The sequence below is a fragment of a genome, unplaced genomic scaffold, assembly GCF_019419815.1.
Source record: "Pyrus x bretschneideri cultivar Hongxiangsu unplaced genomic scaffold, Pyrus_bretschneideri_v1 Contig49, whole genome shotgun sequence".
In the NCBI taxonomy this organism is placed as follows: domain Eukaryota; kingdom Viridiplantae; phylum Streptophyta; class Magnoliopsida; order Rosales; family Rosaceae; genus Pyrus; species Pyrus x bretschneideri.
In genome coordinates this window covers 980,369-997,213 of record NW_025999786.1, presented here as the reverse complement: position 1 = coordinate 997,213, position 16,845 = coordinate 980,369, and the positions used below count along the sequence as shown (strand labels likewise).

At 36.8% G+C, this 16,845-nt stretch overlaps 1 protein-coding gene across 1 annotated transcript; it reads right to left on the bottom strand.

The window, feature by feature from the left end:
* Window positions 1-1,032: 1,032 nt before the first annotated feature.
* LOC125468236 (copper-transporting ATPase PAA1, chloroplastic-like) lies at window positions 1,033-16,228 on the bottom strand. The gene is made up of 17 exons (XM_048568770.1): window positions 15,785-16,228; window positions 15,620-15,673; window positions 15,358-15,511; window positions 9,592-9,666; window positions 9,157-9,434; window positions 8,049-8,282; window positions 7,627-7,725; window positions 7,341-7,490; window positions 6,744-6,890; window positions 6,482-6,532; window positions 5,817-5,989; window positions 4,680-4,812; window positions 3,913-4,010; window positions 2,938-3,178; window positions 2,321-2,524; window positions 1,889-1,969; window positions 1,033-1,730 (listed from the first exon to the last, which is right to left on the bottom strand). The coding sequence occupies exons 1-17, from the start codon at window positions 16,226-16,228 to the stop codon at window positions 1,473-1,475; spliced, it is 2,874 nt and encodes a 957-aa protein (XP_048424727.1). The 3' UTR covers window positions 1,033-1,472.
* Window positions 16,229-16,845: the final 617 nt, after the last annotated feature.

The following is a 16,845-nucleotide window of genomic DNA, read 5'->3' as shown; positions in this document are numbered from 1 at the left end:
AACTGAAATTACATAACCTGCTTTCTTTTTTGATATTGGTCATGTGAGTATATAAACCTAATTTATCCGTCTTTAGCCGTTTTCACCATGATCAATTACGTACAAATGGGAAATGGTAAACACCGTTTTTAGCCTCACACACTTTTGTTTAATGTTGTCCGTTTTCTTTTATTTATTCAACCGATGACCAGAAATAAGTAGGGGTTGAAAAAGGGTGTCGCACAACCCCGAGCCTCTTCTCTGTTTTACCAATTGGTTTTTAATATGAATGCCCACATTCTAATAGTATCAGAAGCACTGTGACTGTTTACATTACTCGAGGAAGTTAGAATGTTCAAAACTTGGTCCTTGCCATGTCATCAGGAAATGGAGCTAATAGTTTTTCCCTTCGCTAAAAGATGGATTAGCAGATTTATCGGAAGGGTGTCTCCCGAATCATTAACAGATGGGATACGAGTCAATTTCACGGTTCGGTTCAGGTAGAGAATTCGTTAGTAACCTATTGAATCATTCGATAGGAAGGAGACAAATGTACGATACATTGATTTGATTCGTTTTAAATTCGTTTGAAAATGTAATTCGGCTTTAAATTTAGTTCAATTCAAGTAGAGAATTCACTAGTAACCTACTGTAACATTCGATAGGAAGGAGACAATGTACAATATATTGATTTGATTCGTTTCAAATTCGTTTGAAAATGTAATTCGGCTCTAAATTTAGTCGATTCATAAACCGTTACAAACGCAGGGTCACGAGCAATCTCACTTCATTTCCCCAACGGGGACCTAACAAAGATAAATATTAGTACCCATTAAATGATAACTAATGTAAGTAGTAACGGTTTCACCCATGTTGAGTTGTTCTGGCATTCTCGGGCAATGAAGTTTGCAACAGAGTGCTTGTGGATGATTTCAAAACAATTCAACCTGCTAGCAATTTAGCATTTATTCAATTGCTTTGATACACGTTTTTATGCATTTCACATAGATATATAATCACTGCTATAAAACACAAATAATTGCTTACAATAAATAAATAAATAAATATGTATAAAATGTATCATTGTAAATATTTTACGATCAGACCAAATTACTCTCAAACAAGTTCAGAATGAATCGAGCCGAAATATCATAATGTCTATCGACTCCCTATCGAATAGCTACAATAGGTTACTAGCGAATTCCGAACACGAACAAAACCATGAACTCAACTCGTACCTCGTATCCGGACATTGCACCAGAACATACTGCAAGAAAAATACCTTCACTACTCAAATTTGAACTTTTATCTAATTCTGCAGTGGATTCCTAAATTCACTTATGCAGTATTGAGTTTGGTCGTTGACCCGTCTTTCAAAAATCTTTTTTCTGAAAAATGAAAGGGTTCGGACCCTTATTTGACGCCAAGTTATGACCCTGCTCCTCCACATCTAGTGGCAGAACTCGCAGAAGCCGATCTTTTTGTTGGCTGTATTATTCTTTCCATTTACCATCAGGAGGAGGATGCTCTTCTTCTGCACTTACGTCGATGAGAAGATCAGATTCCTCATTAGTTTCGGAGCGAGCAGATCCACTATATTTTTGTTCCTGTTTAGAGAACTTGTATCTCAGAAACAATGAATTTGCCATAACCCCTACAGAACTCAAGCCCATGAGGCCTCCAGCAATTGACGGCGTCAGAATGGTCCCAGTTACTGGAAGCAACACTCCAGCAGCAATTGGAAGTCCTACCTGTAAAATTCTAGTAGCATAAGACCGGGTATTGCTTCTAAATAAGCTTCGTAATAAGCTTGTGATATTAACAGGCTCTAATTCCTGTACATTCAGCAGAACGAAACACCAGGAATAAACAGAGTATCGGGCTATTCTTAATCCATACAAGGACTTACAATATTGTATGCAAAAGCCCACCACAGATTTTGCTTCACAGTCTTCATAGTTAGCCTACTCAGCTCCAATGCATCAAGTAACTGCAGGACATTATGAAGATCAAATATCCTACACAACAGTGCTTATTATATGAAAAGAAAGATAACAAATTTTTCCATCAGTGCTCCAGCACTCAACATTATGCATATTTTTCAAATAATCTTTTGTAGACGGTGAAAAGATTTGCGCTGCATTCTTCAATTATTTATTCATACTTGTTGATGGTAAAAGTCTAAAAGCAAATTTTGCTACACGACAGCATGTAATCCTCTACAGTCTGGTTTCCAAAAATAACACTGCAGAATCTGACACCTATTTGTGCTTTCAAAAACAACCCGGAAGGTGATTGTGCAAATAATCGTACTACAATGTTATATTTTTAAGAAAATTACCTGTGAAAGTCTGTTGCCCAATAGCACAATAGAAGACACCTCACTAGCAGCTCCAACACCACCACCCATGGCAATTCCAACATGTGATGAAGCCAATGCTGCAGCATCATTAATTCCATCACCAACCATTGCTACAATGTTCTGATCCTTCTGAAGTTCCATGATGAACTTCTTCTTTTCCGTCGGTTTAACACCAGACATCACCTGCAACCCGCAGCATAGGCTATACAATTGAATTCGATAGAGAAAAAAAATCTGGGATCGAGTTAGATACCGGGCAGCTACTTGGGCATCAGTTTCAAATGAGTTTAGGGATTGAGTATTCTCACCCTTCTATAATGACGGATGCGTTAGCAGCTGTGATTAAGTTTAGGTTTCAAGTCTTGAGGTTTTTGTATTATAGGCTCGATATACAGATTGTGGATACCTTATCCAAAAGTTGTATAGTTTATGATATTATTAAAAATCTGTTTCATTTCAAAAAATAAATTAAAATAAAAGACAGAGGACAAGCTTTTGGTGTTCTGCTTGAAGTTGTTTCACTATTTTTTACATTTTTCCAAATTGATAAAATTTTTGTTTCCCATCAAAGAAATAAGTAATTAAGAACTCCTTACCTTCTCTTTCGGAATACCAACAGCAGACGCGACGTACTCCGCATTATTTCTTTTGTCCCCAGATAGCATGTATACATCGATCCCTTGCTTAGATAAAGATTTAACAACTTGTCCAGCATCTTCCCTTATCTGATCCTCAAAATAAATGAGACCGGCAAGAATACTATCAATGCCAACATATACAATAGATTGACTTGTATGGGCTTCTACTTCTTCAAATGGATTCTCAGTAACTCCATGCCTGCATATATTTAGTTTTTCAATGGGACCTCAATACATGATCCAAGATTAAATTATTTAAGTCATATTAAGAAGGAAAAAAATAACAGAAGAGATCTTATTTGGAAGATGAAAACAACTAAGCCTTTGGTTCCCAAAATTAATTTCCATCGTAAGCAAAACAGTCAATCGATCTTCTGGGGTCATTCAAGACTGCGGCAAACAATCAAGAATAAAATTGAGAATTGGTCCATGAACCAAAAATCTGTTAATTGAGATCCCTAAATTTAACAAAACATGCGCCATTGGTTGCCTTCAATATACCTTCAATTCCCTAACACCAAATGAGCCCTAAAGGTTCTCTAAGATTCTACATATCTTTAGTGAATCTCTAGGATTTTCTTTTAAAGTCGTTTTGATGCCAAAAACCTTTAGAAAATGAGCATCTGTTGAAGTACCTCTATATCTTCTTAGTCTCTCTAAGCTGCTTCTGTTTAGTGCTCCTGTAAGTCGAATCTGTCAAGCATTACTTCCATTTACATTGTTATTTGTATCCTAAAGAGTTCATCGTGATCATAGACAGCACTCTCTTTATGTTGTCCTATATGAATCTAAATTTTCAATAATAGGATTCTAAATTCCCTTAACAATGGTCCAGGGCCAATGCCTATCAGCATTACACCTTTACAAGAAGCAAATTCACATTCAAACATGCAATGATACAAACTATTATATTCCATTATACCCTGTAATTACCTTTGAACCCATTCCAATGTCCCAACAGAAACCTTTTTGTTCTCAATAGTTGCTACAGCACCAGAGCCAGGTTCTTCCAAGAATGTTCCATCTGCAACCTGTCATAAAGTGCACAGTTTAAATCTGTGCATCATGATTTTTTCAGAACCTTATCCAGCTAAAGCATGCACTTAATGATATGATCCTCTTCTAGAACACCAAGGATTTGTTCACGGAACTGCATTCTTTCTTTTTCTTTAAGAGCTGATGCTCATATAGGGGAGAAATTAAATGCAGAACTCCAGCACCACTCTATACAAAAATCCAGCCCAGTTAAGACAAAAGCACACTAAGGGGACATCCTTAAAGTGCTTAGACCAAAGATTCCCAAACAGATACAATATCTAGTTGTCCCAAATAAAATCCATTACTTGGAGAAAATATAACCTGTAAATAGAAACAACCACAAGCAACACCTCACTCGGCATAACTTGCATTCCGATCCATCCAAAGGAGAATAGCACAGTGGGTTTTTGTGAATATAATAGAAACTTGAAACGACGACAAAGAACCCCGATATGCAATCATCAAGGAGAAAAAAAAGCATAAGGTTCACTTCTTAAGAAACTTTGACTTGTATTAAATCCCGTATGGAATGCACTCCAGAAAATTATTTTGCAAAACACTCAAAATCCACATCAACTGTCTATGGAACCAGATATATTCAGTTAAGTTAAAGATAAAATGATCCATAAGAAGCAAATTTAGAAATCTTGAGAAGAAGGAACCTTCATATTCTGACAATTAAGAGCCTGACTAGCTTCCACAATAGCTTTTGCAACAGGATGAACTGTATTCGATTCTACTCCAGCAGCAAACTTCAGAACATCAACTTCTGACCAAGTATGGTTTATCTTTTCTCTGTTAAAAGAAAAAAAAAAATCACTCCATCTTTTTTCTTAGTGGCAAACCCTAGTAAGAAAATCTCTGAATTGGAAACAGTCTGGATCTGAGCTAACTGTAAAGACTTATACTTTTTCAGACAAAGATAGTGTTCTAGTACAGGGTAATACGTGGTTATCTTTCTAGTCACTAAAAAGATGAGTTATTTGTTCGAGTTGTGCCTCTAATATTTCAAATCCCAAAAACAAATCATGCATGAAAATTCATTTGGATCCTCAAAACTGCAAAAATTGTCGCAGAAGACACAAATTTAGTAGTACAGGTAAAATGTGAAACAGATCAAACAAATGCACTGTACCTAGATACAGATATGATTCAGCATGCAAAGCCACTGGATAGTTTTCCAATCAAGGAAAGAATTGGTAATCCACAAGTCACTAAACCACCTAAGCACATTCATCAACACATGTAGCTAGATTGCAATCTAGAAGCAACCTGACTTAAGAGTCTAAGACACGGCTCAACTATGCAGGACGAACAGTTTCAGTAAACTGTTTCCTTGTTGACTTTTGTTAATTCCCTTCGAGACATGTTTCTTATTGTAAAATGGAGAAATTCAAAGCTTAAAGGCACCCAATATATAACACAAAGTTATTGCGTCAACATGTTTAGCACAGTCCTTCCAAAACCTTTTTAGAAAATTAAGTTATCAGAGAAGTTGTTTAGGGTTTAGGTATTGATTAAAGAGATTTTTTTAGTATGATTCAAGAACATATTTGTTATTTTATTTTACTTGTTCCACACCATCACCTGATTTTTTTTGCATTTTTTTTAGGACCTGGGCTACAGGAAATTAAGAGTTGTGAATTCCCTGACTATAAGTTGGTAAGGGTCGATGAGATCCTTTTGATATCATGGAAAATTAAAGCAACCCTTTTTCTATGTCACTGGAAAGCTTCAAATAAATTTAATATCCTTAAATGAAACAGTAATGTGAGAATGAAGACTTTTCACGACTCAACTTTAAGTCAGTAACTTTCGAACGTTCAGGAGTCACAATCTTAGTCACAACAGGTTTGCCCACTGTCAGAGTCCCTGTTTTATCAAACACTACAGTGTTCACCATTGAAAACTTCTCTAAAATACTACCGCCACGCAAAAGTAGTCCTCTTTTAGCTCCCAACGAAGTCCCAACCTGGAAAGAACTCAATACTGAAGATAAATTTGACATATCATAAGCAAGAAAATTCAAATTTAGAACTTATCAAACAAGTTTAAGGAGGTAAGGATTTTGTTCAGATAGTGTGTGCCTACCTTACCTGAGGTTGGGTGTTGGGAGTAGTATCTTTAAAATTCAATTGCTTAAATGCAAAGTAAATTGCGTTCACAAGTTAGCATATCCCTCCTGTTCTATTTATCATTTTATGGAATCATATATAGTTCTAATTCAAACATAAAACAGAAAGAGTTGGATTCGAAATCTGAGCCCTTAAAAGTGTTGCAATCAAAATCTTGAATTGGTTAAAGTTTAAACCATTCTATTACAAACACAACAGAAATAAAAATTTAAGGTCTAATAAGCACAAATCATTTCTAAGTTGGTAATGGCCGAAACAGTTTTTTATTTTTTATTTTTTTCAAATAAGAAAAGTTGTGTGGCAGTGATTAGAGTTTGCAACGAGATTACCAGCACAGCTGTAGGTGTGGCTAGCCCAAGAGCACATGGACAAGCAACAACCTGCAATCACAAAAACAGAGCTTCACCAAAGGCTATTTTACACTTACGAAAAGTAAAATTGCAAATAGTACCTATCTTGTTTTTTTTTTTTTTTTTTTTTTTTTTTTTTTTTTTTTTTTTTTTTTAATATATGATGCCCTTCATGGCATTCAAGAATCAGGGTCCCTTTCAAAATTTTAAGCGAGATAAATCATAAACCTCTAATTCATACCAGTACACTGCAAGAGAGTTGCAATGCTAACGAAACTGAATTTCCTCCGTGAAAAGCAGCAGGTAAAATATGACCACCAATCAAGCTCCAAAATAGAAATGTAGCAGCAGAGAGTGTCATTACTCCATATGTAAAATGTCCAGACACCTGGTGAAACCAAAGAAATCAAAAGATGAGCACCATTCTAGTAAGTGCGATCAACAAATTATATTACCACAATGCTAAGCATGTAAGTTACTTGGTTATACTTGATTCAATTTTTTGGCTCTGCAACAAGAAAAAGAATATAATAAAAACAAATAAGAGAACACAAATATATATATATATATACACACACGAAAGACAAACACTAGTAAGCCATACATTGAATTAGAAGAAGATAAAAGTTATTGGAATACCAACTGACAAGTGTATCTAACCTATATCCAACTATGTCGGTTCAAGGCACACTTTGGGGCCAACACCAACCCAAGCCAACCCCTGTGCACCCCTATACAATATGCTAGTTTTATAACAATACCTTATTTTGGATATCTCTACTGCAAAATTGCAACTGTAAAATACTCTGTCCAACTACTGTAAGAAAGAATGGATAACCTTGTCGGCCAAGCGCTGTACAGGAGCTTCCCTACTCTGTGCTTCTTCTACCAAGCGAACAATGTCTGCCATAGCAGTCTCACCACCTGGTCTCTGTACTTCAACTGTAAGAGTGCCATTGAGATTTATGCTTCCGGCGGCAACTTGACTCTAGCATAAAGATAAAATTCTCCAACATTGTGATAACCTCATATCAAGGTAGCTTTTATAATTACCTAAGTGAATTTAAATATGTGCATAGAAGATAGGGGAAAAAGGCACATGCTCATAATAAGCAACAACATACCCCAGGTAGTTTGGTTACAGGCAACGGCTCTCCTGTAAAACTTGACTCATCAATGATACTCCTACCAGCTTTAACAATTCCATCTACTGGAACACGGTCCTAAAGCAATGCAAAAAGGAAACTATAACTGCATGCCACAGTTCGGAATTTTAAAAGGATATATAATTCACAACTATTTTATCCTTTGCATCAGAAGCTGGGAGACTAACGATCCACAAAATAAAAGTGGCATCCAACAGAAAATACCAAATTTAGCAAAGGACAAATCAAATAAGAGTATAACTGATATAGTCATGTAGAGGTGGTAGTGGGTACAGAACATCAAATAGCAAAAGCAAGATTGTATCATGCTTACTTCCTCCAAGTAGGGCTGAGATGATTAAAAACATTAAATACTAAACGCAAGATGATGTAATACTTACTCCAGGTAGTACAACAATTTTATCTCCAACAGAGAGGCTGTTAGTAGAAACTTCAACTACTGATTCCAACTCTTGTTCACCGTTATTGACCAAAAGACGTGCTTTTGACGGTACAATACTAAGAAGTTCAGTCATATCACTGCTTGCTTTGATTTTAGCTCTTTGTTCAAGATTCCTCCCTAACAAGACGAATGCTATCAACATAATTGGTTCCTCGAAGAAAGTCTTCCAGCCCTGCGTCCAGAAGGTCCATTGAACAAGGCTACGGAGTTAGCAAGCACAATGCACAATTTTTTATTAAGAGACATAAGTTCCCTTTTTTTTTTTTTTTTTTTTTTTTTTTTTTTTTTTTGTGTGTGTGTGTGTGTGTGTGTGTGTGTGCATGTGTTAAGGAAAAGGATATGCATAATTTTAAGTGAAATACAAATTTAGCCAAGTCTATCAAACTTTGAGTTTATAAAAAGAGAAGGAGGCAGAAAGGGAGGGCAACGGAAAGGGGCAAATTTACTTTTTTTACAACAGAAATATAGACATTGTTGGGTCGTACACAAACATAGGGCGAGTAATTAGTCTAAAACCAAGTGTTTGGGCCAGGTCATCCAAACTTTAACCTGTTGAACCAACATGACTTCAGATATTATGTACTAAAAGAACTAGTTAGTTGGAATTGGAGCCTAATTGACTTGATAGCCTAAACAGTTAAAGCATAAGATTATTCCTCAAGAATGCATGTGGGAACAGAGATAAACATATGTAATCCCCTTCTACACATTCAGTTACTTTCTAGGCTACACCTTGCAAAGATCAGCAATGAAACATTTGTAATGAGTTTACAAACACGGATTTACGCTGCAGGTGGATGCTACCATTAGAGAATAACAGGCAATCTTAAATAAGAATCTTTGTTCCATTAAACGGTGAACAGACCAAAATTCTTGGTATTGACATAAAACAGTTTTGACTATTCAAAACACATGACAATAATATATGTATCAAGCCAGTCAACTTATAACAGAGGATCCTTACCCATCCACCAATAGAAATTAAATGTTGCAGATCCGACTAGATCTGGAACCCAAAAAATATAACAAGAAAGACCAGCACTAACCAGTTTTGGTATAAAGGCAGCTAATGAACTGACAGTAAATGATGATAAGGCCCCTAGACCAACCAAAGTATTCATGTTTGGAGCCCCTTTAACAAGACTCCTCAAACCATCAAAGATAAGTCGACGCCCAGGACCAAGCAATGTAAATAGACATAAGGACAAATGGAATCCTGTCGAATGAAGCGCATGGATCCATGGTGCCTTAGCCCCAAAGAAATGAGATGCATGGCCAACTAGGCAGACAGCACACAGAGCCCAAGAGAATGCAAGCTCATTTCCTAACAAAAGAAAAGGCAAAAATTAGCTGCACGGTGTATGCATATTAATCATAAGTGCTTAACGACATGAAGCCTTGATGTAGTTTACAAGAAGTTTAGACACACTTTAAAAATATAACAAGTAAACTACAGATGCTCACTACTTAAAGATGTCTACCACTTTCTTTTAGGCGTTTACGCTTTTCTTCCATTTTCCTTTCAAAAACTTTGAGAAAATTGTCTCGTCCTGAATCTGCACACAAGAATAACAAATTAGTTCAACCACTACACAGAATCATTTTTTTTTTTTTTTTTTGTCAAATACACAGAATCAAATTAGTACATTGGGATAATAATCAAGTCCTCTTGCCATGATGGAGATTAAAGATGACTGACATGAAGAGCCATATCTTACAAGAATGTATGTTTGGGGTCTTGAATTTGGTAAGTATCCAGTATTTCCAATCAAAATGTGAATCTAGGAAAGAAAACACGTCTTCATCACACAAAGCAAAACCTAACAGATTGATAGAATCTATTTGCCACAATAGACTAAAATTTCCAGGTTCACAAATAGATGGTGCATAATGGACAGTGTTGTTCACACCAAACAACAAAAACAAGATCATATATTTGAAGCACTGAAGAAAATAAAAAATACAAAGGGATGACATTCATTTTCCATTGCCAATATTCTTTTCAAGAGAGTCATCTGTTCCCTTTCAATTTACGAACAAAGAACTTCCATGGAAAAACAGATTGGAGATGCAAACATCTAGGTAGAGACACAAGAACAGCTTACCAAGCAGGGATGGGTAACAGCCAAAGAGTGGAAAACTATCTAACAGTGTACCTAAACAAAAACCATCTTGTTTTCTCGATAGATGAAAATTATTCTCTTCCTCTAAAACTACATCGTCGGAATGGAAGGCAGAACTGCATGATGCCAAAGAGTAACACCCTTTTTGGTTTATCCAGCAATTTAGGTCGGCAAGGAATAGGAGTTTCTAGGCACATCATGCACTACACCTGGAAACTCCTTTTTGAAGTGTCTTGTAATTTTTATTTCAGCATGAACTGCCTACCAACAAGATCTTGTACTTTAGTTCAGAACTTGTACTTCACTGTATTATGACTTGAAGAAAACTAATAAAGACGAGTAAGAACAGCCCCATTTCTGTGCCAAACACTTTGACAAAGAGATAAGCCTTGGAGAGATGTATTTCCAAGGGTACCATAAGGAAGATCCTCAAACGATCGCCCTTGACAATACAATTTGTATATGCTCCTAATGAAGGAACCAGGAATCAACTGGAAAAGCCACTGACCATTTATCTAACGCTTTATTTACTTTCCACGTGAAGTAGGATTGCTGCTCAAAACTGATTGTATCAAGGTAACATCTGTTGTACTTTTATGCGCAAACGGAAGTGAATTCTAACAAAGTACCAATATCAACGTCAAGGAATTTCACTAAACAAACAGAGATTACAAAAGTGTTTAAGCTCTCACAACCCAAATCCCACAAATTGACCCTCACCAAATTGCCACACAAAATACACTAACCCTAAGGTCTTATTTATAGTGCATAGGACTTAGGTTACAATAAGAATCCTAAGAGGAAGTAAATACAAATCCTAATAACATAGGTAATTAACAAAATCTCTCCACCAAGGAAACCAACTAAGAAGTCAAAATCCAAACCCAAATAGGACACCAAAACCAAACAGGTAACACCAACAATCTCCACCTCAGCGAGAAATTAGCAAACTTCCAAATCACATACACACATCAAATTTGGGATACCAAAATACAAACGCAAATGTGCACCAAATTCTTTTGAAACTGATCTCCACTTAGAATCAAAAAACCAAAAGTCTTCAAACTTGAAATTTCCTCCAACGCCTTCTCCAACAAATTCCATTACAAAAACTAACAAATACGAAACAAAATCCAAGCAAAAGCTTGAACATACAAACAAAAGTGCGAATTGCACTCCACCCAAAGGGTTGAGTACCAAGCTCCACCTCCTCACATAACCTTTAGAGGAGTTCAGAACAAAGATCTTCTACAATGTTTGCAACACTAGCAAAAGACTTATCAAACGGCTTCTTTTTGCCCTTGAGTTTAGGGCAATCTACTTTCCAATGACCTTCCTTATAACAATAGCTACAAGTGTTCTTTCCAAGTTTGCTCCTTTCCTTATTTCTTCCTTGAACTACCAAAGCTCCATCTTGTGTGTCAGACACTTTATTCTTTAGCTCTTTAGAATTCAAAGCGACTTTAACATCTTCCAAACTAAGGCTTTGTCTACCAAATAGCAATGGTATCGACAAAGTGTTCATACGAAGGAGACAAAGAACACAAAAAAGTTATTGCATAATCCTCATCACTAATTTGGTCGTCCAAACTTTTCAAATCCATCATAAGTTTATTGAATTCATCATCATGCTTATGAATTGACGTACCTTCATCCATACGAAAAGTATGCAAACTTTTCTTCAAATACAACCGTTTAGCCAATGATTTGGTCATATACAAGCTCTCCAATTTTAACAACAATTCCAGCTCATATTTGATGCTACCAACTTCACGCAAGACTTCATTCGATAAAGTCAGCAGGATTGCTCCAAGTGCCCGCTCCATAACATCTTCTTTTTCTTCATCAGTCCACGAATTCGGCAAAGCCTTCACACCGTTTAGCGTTTTTAAGAGCCCTTGTTGAACTAACAAAACACGCATCTTCAATTGCCAAATACCAAAGTCATTGCCGTCGAATTTTTCAATATCAACTTTCACCGAAGACACAGAAGGCTTCATAGTGACTACCAAGCAAAGCCCAAGCCGAAACCTGGGCTCTGATACCACTTGTTGTACTTTCATGCGCAAACGGAAGCGAATTCTAACAAAGTACCAATATCAACATCAAGGAATTTCACTAAACAAACAGAGATTACAAAAGAGTGTTTAAACTCTCACAACCCAAATCCCACAAATTGACTCCCACCAAATTGCCACACAAAATACACTAACCCTAAGGTCTTATTTATAGTGCATAGAACTTAGGTTATAATAAGAATCCTAATAGGAAGTAAATACAAATCCTAATCAAATAGGTAATTAACAAAATCTCTCCACCAAGGAAACCACGTAAGAAGTCAAAATCCAAACCCAAATAGGACACCAAAACCAAATAGGTAACACAAACCTAATTTTTGCATCATCCTAATTTTGAGCCATAAAACCCAACATCCCCCCTTGTAAAGACTATCCTTCAACTGTACATACCTCTTAGTTGTTCATTTGTGTCATTAGTTATAAATTTGTAGTGAGCCGACTTTTAGGCTTGTATAACTACTTTCCTTTACTTTCTTTTATTATATGCTCTCTTTAAAATAGCTTTCTTGAAGAAGAAAGAACCAGCAAATTATCTAATTTACTTTGCCTCTTGATGTAGGACAACTGGAATAGATAAGAATATAAGAAAAGATCTGAATTCACTCCGACCTAGTAAAACAAATAACAGAAACAAGGAATAAGAAATACAAGGCCAAATCAAATAGGGCGTAATTTATTCCTTGGTTTGAAGGATGCTTACATCAACAGAAATTTAGTCTTTGTAAATAGCGACACCTCTACCACGAAGTACAGATTACAAAAACAGAAGAGAAAATATAGAATGCTTTCCATAATTGTAGATAAGCATATACGAACACTAGCAATGCCTATGGGCAAACGATCAGTCTAATTCTCAAATATCTTATGCATAGAATACAGCCAACTTCTAGAAAGACAGGAGTCCTCGATTTCCTAATGACAACCAAGGAATTGCTAATCTCGGAGAGTAGAAGTGGAATCGAAAATCCTCCAAAACCAAATAGGTGCTCCATAATAGAAATGCTGCTCAAACTTATCCACCAAATTGAGCTGCTGGTTGAGACTACCTAAAGAAGCAAGTAGTTCTGAATCAATAACGATTTTCAATCCTCTTTTGTTGCATCTGATAAAGTGGAGAGATGTAAGACATTATGCGTACATACACACCACTGAAATTAAATCCAACAGTTTGAGGACATACCATAAACTATTATGGTTCAGCCTGACAAGAAATTGTTTGCACTTTTATGGTGATATATCTCCTTCCGTAGCTCCCTCACCTGCCACTAAACCCAGAAAGCTTCACATAAATCATTTGGAAATCCTAAGCTGGTGAAATGTATACTCTTATTTTAAAGCTATGGGGTTCTAATTGGACAACCACAAGTAAAGAAACAACACTCGAAGGACTAAATAGATAATAGTCTTTTGTATTCAGCTGACCCAGTAAACCGCTATGAATACTATCGTCATTTCTAAAGCAGCACAAAACCTACCCCCACTCAGTTTCTGTGGAACTTGTTTTGTGGATGGATAGCAGCTGAAACAATTTCAACCTTCCACAGCAATTGTAATATTATGACAACAGTACAACCCAAAGTTTACGAAACTTCGATCCTCCACTTCTCAAAAGGATATAGCAAATTCCGCAGCATTACAATTTTTTTAGATGTAAAAGGGGCGTGCTTGAGTACCAAGAAAAGAGAAAGAGCCTTCTGGGTTTGAAATCAAACAGAGACAGAAAAGAAACCCTTTCAAGCAAGATCGATCCTTCTCATTCTCTTATGTCTGACTTTGTTTTTCTTTTTGCACCCTTTTCGCTGTCAGAACCAAAATTTCATTAAAGAACAAAAGCATAATAAAAAACCAAAGTTGACCCGAGGTCCACCAACAAACTGATACAATCCTCAAAAACAGAACCAAAATACTCACACACATTGCATTACAACTTGAAAAGCTACCCTACAGCAACTACCCAATCTGATAAAATTATAGAAAATGATAGATCACTAAAAGCTAGAGAAACAGAAGCCTAAAATGATGCTCAGAACCTGACTGAAGAGTTTTCTTTTACATCCCCACTATAGTTCTCAAAGATCTTCTATTTCTTGCCAACCAAATTACCCAAAAGAAAGCTAACACAATGCAACTCCACAAATTCTTGCCTTTTTTCCACCACCAAAGCATACCCTTTTCACAAAAATGTGTGAAGGTGACTGAGGAATAACCCAATGAACTCTTGCTTCCCCACCCTAACTCACTGTCACCAATCTCAATGCATATGGACAATGTGGAAACGAATGATTTCCAAGTACTTCCTCTTTGTTGCACAAAATACACCAACGAGGAGACGAGCAAAAAAGTGATCTTCTTGGTACCAAAGCACAAGTATTTTCCCTTCCATGAACTACGATCCAAACCAAAACATGAAACTTGGTAGGACCATTAGATTTCCAAATAATTTAAGTAGACCGGAACTCAGGAAGTGATTGTTTGTTAGACAGAAAATTTTAAAATTTCTTAAAGGAGAACCCCTGATGAATCCAGTTTCCACTTACTCCTAGCTGGTCTCATTTTGCAACTCAGCAATCTAAAGATGAAAGCCTAGTCCTCCTACGCACTCAACTAATGTGTTAACAAAACTCTGACAGCCAACATCAGACAATCGCCACTAAATGTCTGCCAATATAAGTTAATCTTAATCAACATTATGTTAATGTGTCAAGAATTTCAAGAACATCTAGCATTAAAGATTAACACTTTCGTGTTTTCAATTACTAAAAAAGTTATGTTGTCACTGATTCATGCAATGTTAGTCTAAGCAGACTCTAAAGCAACATAATTTCATCACACTTTTCCTAAACATGTATAACTAACACTGAAAACACACTCGAAGAAAATAATCCGCAAACTTTAGCAATGCCCTTGAAAATTAAAAAAACTAGCCATTACAAGGATTAACCAAACATACAACTTTCCAACAAATGAGAACCATGGAATTCATTCGTTCATATGAACAATAAATAATCGTAACATGCTGAAAGCGAAACAATTGTGAAATGCTTACCACGAAGGTTAGACTTGAAACCGCAACTGGTCAATTGGTTTGCAAGTGTCTCTCCTAGCTGCTTTTGCCAGTTTGGTGCAGCCTTCGCTTCGGACACAGGCCACACAATTGCCGTCTCTGTTGTGAGATTTACACTCGCAGACGACACCTGAGGCTGCCATATATACATACACACATATATGCCGGGTATTAAACTTACTTGAAACTTTGATAGCAACCGAAATACATGTCAATTAAAGATGAAAAATGAAATTAAACTTACTTGATTTTCTAGAATTCGCTTCACACTGGCTGCACATCCCCCACATGTCATTCCCTATCCAAGAAAATCACCAATCAATCAGATTGAGTAGGAGGGAGGGAGGGGGAGAGAGAGAGAGAGAGAGAGAGATAGAGAGAGAGGGGTTTAATAATAGTGTATTCATACTCCAACATCGAGAATAATGACATCAGTGGAGAGCACCGAAACCTCATCGCCTCCAGCAGCAACAAACTTGGACTTGGCATCGCCGCCGCCGGAACCTCCCTCGCCGTCACCGCCGCTGCCGCCACTCTCTCCGCCAAAGCCACCATTTCCACCACCAGAGGCAAATGAAGCAGCGGAGCTACCAACACACTCTAAACGGCGCCGTAAGAGCGGATCAACGACGCAGAGACTCCTCAGAGACAAGGAAGAGAGAGGATTAGGTTTAGGGGTCTGAAAGCCGTAGTAGTTGGTGTGAAGGGAAGTGAGGTGCCTGCGAGCAAGGAGACGACTGGGGAGGCGTTGACTGAGGAAGGTCCTGGCGAGTCGGCGGTTGAGGGATTTGGAGGCGGCAAGGAGAGCTGCCGTTGTGGGCGTCGCGGCGGACAATGTGGCCTCCATTGACATTGAAAATTTGGGGTGATAAATCACCGCGGCTCCTCGCAAAGTTTCAAGTGCTTCTCCTCTACAATCTATCTTATCATCTGAAAATATTATATAATTGTAATAGTATTAAATGTGATGAGATAATCGCAGGAGGAGCGACACGAGAACAATAACGTCGCTGTGACAATCGAATCAAATATGTTAGGTGTGGTGGTTGTGCGTTTTAAATGTGGAACATGAGTTCATATTTTTTTAATAGATTACTAGCAAAGAGTTCATACTTTGTGTGTGTGTGAACAACCGTCCATATTTTATCTACGTTCTTCTCAAGCGCAACCGTTTCAATTCATTCAAACTATCCAAAAAACATCAAATTTCTAAAAAGAGTATGAGACAATGATGATGTGATCTCTTAATAAAGGCATATTTTTCTTAATATTTCATAATTATCATTTTGCCATCTTTATGTAAATATTGTATATCAAAAGTGAGGGTAAAATAGAAAAATAGGGATATGATTGTCATTTTGTCAAAAAAAATACAAAATTACAATTTTGCTCTCCTTTTTGTCAAGAGTGTGTCTTAAAAGTGAGGATAAATTTGGAAAAAAAGTGGCAAAAAAGTTGACAATGAGGGTT